Consider the following 6848-nt stretch of genomic DNA (forward strand, 5'->3'; position numbering starts at 1 on the left):
CCCCGCCCATGGGCGGCACCGCCCCGCGCCTGCGCGTCCCGCTGGGCTCCGCCGCGGGGCGGGCGGGGCTGGGCCTGGCCGGCGGCGGGCCCATGGCGGCATGGGGCAGCGGTGGGCCCATGGCGGGATGTGGCGGCGGCTGGTGGGGTTGCTGCTCGTCTTCGCGGCCGCCACGGCCGCCCTCTGGCTGCTGTCGGCCCGGCTGAGCGCGGGGCAGGCGCGCAGGTGGGTGTGGGTGCGGGGGGGGGAGGCGAGGCGGGCCGGTGCTCCGGGTCTCCGCGTGTTCCTCCCCCGCCTCAGGCCGCTGCGGTTCCCGTCGGACCTGGAGGAGCTGCGGGAGTTGGCCGAGGCGCTGCGGGACTACGAGCGGCAGCACCGGGGCGCGGCGCTGGCCCTGTTCGCCGCCGCCTACCTCTACAAGCAGAGCTTCGCCATCCCCGGCTCCAGCCTCCTGGTATGGCCGCCCGGCGGGAGGGCGGCGGGGCCGGGCCGGGCCGGGGGGGGTGCGGGGCGGGAGCCGGTACGAGCCCCCCAGCGGGGCCCTTTCCCCCAGCCTCGGACCAGGCGCTGCCCGCAGGGGCGGGGCGCGGGGCCGGTGCCCGGCTGACCCGAGGGCGAGCGGCGGCTCTGCGAGGAGGTAGAGGGGGCTGGCTGGTGCCCTCGAGAAGCCGGAGCGAGCGAGGCCGAAGGCAGCCAGGCTGGCGGACGCGGGTGCGTGTCCCCTCGGGCTGTCACTCGGTGCTGTGCCCTGGCAGAACGTTCTGGCTGGAGCACTCTTTGGGCCGTGGACCGGGCTGGCGCTGTGCTCGGCCCTGACGTCTGTGGGAGCGACCTTCTGCTACCTGCTCTCCAGCGCATTCGGAAAGCAGTTCGTTGTCTTCTACTTTCCTGACAAAGTGGCACTGCTGCAAAGAAAGGTAAGAAGAGGCTGGGTTCTGCAGATGCCCAGTTTCCCCTGGAGGAGGCTGCCTTTTGGGTTGGCTTAGTAAAAGACACAACCTAGGAGCGGATGGCTCTTTTGGGAGCAAGACTGTTTGCAAAGGGGGTGCACAGAAAATCCCAGATCCCAAGGAAAATCAGAAGTAAGATAATAGATTGATTGGGAAGCCCCTGTGCTCCAGAACTGTCTCCGCCCATCCTGTGCTACGTTGTACAGCTGGAGGTGGTTCTGCTGTTGACTTCCCACTCTCTCATTCAGGTTAGATCCCATTTTCACCGCTTGCATGGAAGGGGCTAGCTCACGATCCGTACATAAAGTTGCCTCTTTAACCGCTGGACTGGTGTTATGTTGCAGCATGGTAGAAGACAACTTAAATTCACTTTAGTATCGTGGCCATTCAGATGTTACTGCTGTCTCAAGAGCAGAAATAATTTGGAACATTTCTCTTGGCAGGTAGAAGAGAACAGAAGCTGCTTATTTTTCTTCTTGTTGTTCCTGAGGCTGTTCCCCATGACACCAAACTGGTTTCTGAATCTCTCAGCTCCCATTTTAAACATCCCTGTGTCCCAGTTCTTCTTCTCCGTTCTGATCGGTAAGGCCTAGGGAGACTGTCTGCGGGGGCCGCGTGCCGTTGCCTCTCTCCTCATCACTGAGCCCTGGGTAGCGTGGGGAGCTGGTGAAAGCAGAGTGACAGGGTCGTAGCTGTGACTCTGCCCCATTTAATTGTTTGCCTTCCTGCTTCCTTATGCTCAGAGGTCTCAGAGTGTTCTGCAAATATGCGTGCATCACCAATGCAGCAAAGTTTTGACTCACACCCTGTTTTTTCCATTATGAGCGCAGACCCCCGTGTCTGGCCTTGGGCAAGGCCATATTTGAGCTGATTATACATGGGGGGTGATGCTAACAGGCGCTTTTTTTTTTTTTCTCTGATTCTTTCAGGTCTTACACCATATAACTTCATCTGTGTGCAGACAGGAGCCATTCTGTCACAAATCACCTCTCTGGATGCCATTTTCTCCTGGGACACGCTGCTCAAACTGCTTGTGATGGCTGTGGCAGCATTGATACCAGGGACCCTCATCAAGAAATACAGCAAGAAGCACTTGAAGCTGGATGAGGACAAGCACACTCAGTTACTTAATGGCAAAAAGAACTTGTGATGGCTCAGGTGCACCTGATATTTGGGGACTGCCTCGCAAAAGCTGCAGGTGTGTCTTCCTCTGGGTTATATTCTGCATGCTCTGTGCCACTGTGGACCAAGGACAGTCGCAGTTTTTAATCGTTCTTCTCGTCTAAGAGGAGGTGTAAGGTTCTTATTTTTAATGAATGTTTAACTGTGCATGTATCTGCACGGAGAGCACTCTACAGGGGCTTTGTGAATACTCCAGTTAATTTGCCTGTTTCCTTTAAATTAGCCTGTGTCTCCAGTGTGCTTGAGGGTGTTGCCAGCCCACTGCAAATGTATTAGCCATGGGGAAAAAAAAAATAGTAGGAGTATTAGCATCCCATGAGGAAGACAATCCAGAACGCCTTCGTCCCTCCCAGCTCTTGAACATGAGGGCAAAGCACCGCGGTCTCCCTACCAGCCCTCAGCTTCTCTTGTGCTCCTGCACGTCCCACCACGCCCAGCTTTGTGAGCCCAGCTGGTCGCGGTGGTGTGACTGAGGTGGCAGCGGACAGCTGCTGCCGGCTCCAAGCGCGAGGCAGGCTGGTTTTCTGCCCAGCCTCATCCTTTGTCACTGAGGAGCCTGCAGCACACGGGGCTGTGTTGAGCTGCAACAGCAAAAGTCCGGGCTATTTTTCACCACCATTCTAGTAGTATTTCTCAGCTCTAGCCTGGCCCTGCTCCCTCCCCTCTCCACACCCATACTTAATTAGCATTTTTGGCCTAAAAGTGACAAAGCATGCACTTCTGTGCTGTTAGGTGCAGCAGTACAAGTACCAAGTTGAGAAAAAATAATGATGTTGCAGGGTCCTGGCACCTTCTGTAGGAGAGCTTTCACAGATGTGGAAGACTCTTCCTCCATCATTCAGATGTTAAGTAAGCACAGCCTGCGGCAAAATTGTTCCGGTTTTGGGGCCAGCTATAAGCTGCCTGTATGTATCATTCCCATGTCAGCATACAGGAGATTGCTTCCGAGGCCTCTCAGTGGCTGCTCCTCCCCACAAAGACTGAAGGTGAAAAAAAAAAAAAAATATGGATGTGGCTGGCTGGCAATAATTTGTCCTTGAGAAGCACCTTTGAACTTAGGTATTTGCTCATGTATAACTAGAAGGTTTCCAAATAAGCAGGTAGGCTCTGTCCCAGTTGCTAAAGAACAGTAGCCCCCATGGATGATACAATGCTCCTGGGTTTTTGGTATTTGCACCACCTTGCTCTACTCTCCAGTTTCCCCTCCACTCAGCAGATAAAGTAAACTTTCTGGCATGGAAGGGGGCAGACAGGAGACCCCAGAGCACTCGGGAAGAGTGAATGCTTCATCCATTTTAGCACCTTCCCCACCAGCAGGGTTGGAGCTGAGTGGGACAGCAAGGTTCCCCGGATGAGGAGTGGTAGTTGCAGACTCAATCCCCCAGCCCATGCTGCAAAAATCACTCATTTGACAAGAGTAAAGGCCAATGTTCAGGGACACCCGAGTGCTCAGTAGGCTATGTGCGTCCGACCAAGCCTCTGCCCAGTTACTCAGGAGCTGCCAGTAGTTCCAGTTCAGCTGTGTTCAGAGACAGGTAACAACAAGCTGCTCACTAACATGGTGTTAGTTATTAAAAGGCTTCATGACATTATCCCAAAGTACATGCAAAACCACTCCCAGATCACCAGACCAGCCTGAGAAGTATTGAAGTACACTGGCTTTTTATTCCATGCATTGTTTGCTTTGATAGTCATTCTTGTTTCCATCACTGTACACTGTTCAATACAAAAAAAATCAAGTTTGTATCAGGAATCCGCAGAGCAGGGAGGAGAGAGATGAACACTACTGGACAGGGCCAAAATGAAATGGTTACTTAACACGACAGTGGGGAAGGCAACATTCAGCTCTGGGAGAAAATCTAGGCTAGTGTTCAGGGGCTGTCAGCAGCCATGAGAACTGGATCAGGGTAGTCAGGATACTGAAAAGGGAACCCACAGTTTACTTCTGTCCTGCAAATGCGGTGTTACTGCGAGGAGGAAGCAGGCTGATTTACGCCTCTCAGCCCCATACCCTGGCTAGGAGAGAAAGTGCGAGGAGCCGCAGCAGAGGCACCCATACAGCACGTGGAGATCACGTCTATGTGCAATTCTGGGTAGGTTTCACTAAGGAAAGTGTCTATATGACCCCCTGCAGAACAGACAGCAACCATCCCAGGAACGCAGGAGGTGCTGAACCACCCCTGCCTGCAGACGGCCAAGGGCACGAGATGCGTGTGCAGCAGGACGCTGGGATTACATCTCCACGGGTACAGGGTTACACATTTAGGCGAGGGGGAGCAGCCCCATGGCAGTCCCAGAGGGACGCTGCATAGCAGGCAGCAGTTACAAGGAGTGATGCTGGACCGTAAGAGTGCAATGACCCGGGCATGTAAAGAAACTAGAGCTAAGAGTGGCAGCAGACAACCTGAAGGGTTTAGTTCTGCTTTTCCAGGCTGCAGAATGGGCCAGCGTGTCCCCCGGCAAGGACAGGGAGGGATGAGCACACACCCGAGGCAGCTGGCCCAGAAGGGTCCCAAATGCCCACGCATCAAAGCTTCTATGCATCTCTGCAGTCCCAGAGGAGCTTCAGCACAAGGTGGAGGAGCTCTAAGCAGAGACCACAGCTACCCAAACCCCTCTGGCATCTTTTTGTTAGGGACTGAATCATCACAGACTGAAGTCCCTGCACGGAGACTCTGACAGGCCTGAGCCGGAGCCAGCTCTGCTTTGGGGCTGCCCGAAGGACACCAGTGCTGCCCACAGGCAGTGGGCACCGCAGGGCCCTGGGCCAGGTTGACATCGCGCTGCCCGTGGGCAGTGAACAGCCCCACTTCTGCCAGGAAGCCTGCCAGACCTGAGCAGCAGGGTCTCTCCAGGGGCGTAAGGCCTGGCATCCTCTGCTGCGGGGGACGTTCGATGGCAGTCCTCGACCTCCCTTTACATAATAGTTTGATATTCCTCTTCGTGTGCGTGTGTTCTGTTCTCCCCTGCACACAGTTCTCCTTGCTAAATGCCTGCAGCCCGGCCTCCAGGCTCCTGAGTAACCGTCTACATCGCCTCTTCCACACCAAAACCCTCCCACGCCACGACAGCAAAGCCACCTCTGGCCCCGTCACCTCCTCCTGCCGCTGGCTGAGAGACAGAGAACATTTGGGAGGAGGAATGAGGGACGGGAAGAGAGAGGAAACAAGAAACAAGCCAGAAAAGAGCTTTACTCCCCTCCGCATTCCGCCTCCACCCAGAGCTGAGTATTGCTGTTGCAGGCAGGGGTGAGCTGGTCGCTCCCTCTCCTCTCCAGCAGCCTGTTTTGGTCCTGCACTGGCGATCCACCACGTGGATCCACTGCTGGCCACCCCTGATCTCGTACCCGCTGCCCGGAGCAATTGCCCTCCTCTCCGCTTGTCCATTTGGATGCTCTTGCCAGGGGATCTTGTGAAGGTTATTCACTCCATGATCAATTCAAAAGCCACTCGCTCCCTGATCACCATTCCCCACCGGCTCAGGGGCTGCCAACTCCATCGGCAACACGAGCAAACTGCAGCATCGACCACGAGGACTATCACAGGGCCCATGGGGCTGACTGCGACAGGTTGTCTGCCCCGGTGTAACAGCATCCTTGGAAATCACAAGAGAGGCAGCAACTACTGACAGGCGCCGAGACCAGCTCTGCTCCCACCCCCCGAGTGACCAGGGAGAAGGTAACATCACACAAACAGATTACAATTGTGCTAGCAGTGAAGCCAACCTTCTGATCTACAGAAATGATAATAAATAATAAAATAACATCATAACTTAAGATCTGTGTGTAGTCCAGCTACAAAAATTTTAAAATATGGGATAATTTAACTCATACAATACTGCTCTCTGTATAAGACATTTTCCTTCATTTTGCCATGAGGCTATAAATTACCACAGTTAAATTCAAACCAATATTTTAACACAAAATGTAAACAAACAAAGCAACAGAAGTACCTGTCCATGGTCCATTCCTGCCGTTCATCTCAGGCTGGTGTGCCAGTCCGCAGAGCAGCACCCAGCAGCGCGGCCGTGTGCCACACGCATGGCACAGCCGCGCCAGCCAGCACGCTAGGAAGGGAAGAGCGAAAAGCTCTTGCAGGGGGACATCAACTTAGGTGGGGGGGAAACGTGCTCTATCGTTTTGTTCTCTTTAAATATCGATTTAGAAGAGTAGTGTTTGAAGGGAAGGCACTATGAGTTCTATCAGAAAACAAATTACTCTCATCTGCCAATGCCTCGGCCTGTCACATACCAGTACTATCCTCACTTTCACCTGCAGAGTTTCAGCTTGAAGGAGAAACAGAGGCCTCAGGGTACACCCGAGACACAGCTGTGCCACAGCCGCCACCACAATTCCCTGTGCGACCTGTTTTGCACAAAGCCTGACATGAAGGGCAGGCAGCTGTTAACACTTGCAAAAACGTACAGTGAATAAGGAGACGGAGCAGGGCTGATGCTCTTATCTAGGCCAGCGATTCCCAGTCTTCCCCCTCACCACACAGCTCTCTGCTGGTTACCGATGCTGTTGTAGGTGAGAGACTGCTTCTCCACGTCCAGTACAGGCATCTCCAGTTTCCTCCCCAGAATAGTGCTCAGGCTCTGCAGAATGTGCTTTCCACGGTTTGCAAGTTCTCACTTTTCCAACACTGATTTGATTGATTTCTTTGACTGACTGAAACATACAGGAGGTAAGAGGAGGAAGTAAACTGGGAGATGGCA

At 54.2% G+C, this 6848-nt stretch overlaps 1 protein-coding gene across 1 annotated transcript; it reads left to right on the top strand.

The window, feature by feature from the left end:
* Positions 1-127: 127 nt before the first annotated feature.
* On the top strand, positions 128-2305 carry TMEM41A (transmembrane protein 41A; the record flags this gene model as incomplete). Its single annotated transcript, XM_082003696.1, has 5 exons — positions 128-225; positions 301-454; positions 756-917; positions 1394-1532; positions 1880-2305. 5 exons carry the CDS (start codon positions 128-130, stop codon positions 2098-2100), a joined length of 774 nt encoding a protein of 257 aa, XP_081859822.1. The 3' UTR covers positions 2101-2305.
* Between the last annotated feature and the right edge of the window lie 4543 nt (positions 2306-6848).

The sequence above is a fragment of the Phaethon aethereus genome (genome assembly GCF_964289735.1).
Source record: "Phaethon aethereus genome assembly, chromosome: 9".
NCBI classification, from domain to species: domain Eukaryota; kingdom Metazoa; phylum Chordata; class Aves; order Phaethontiformes; family Phaethontidae; genus Phaethon; species Phaethon aethereus.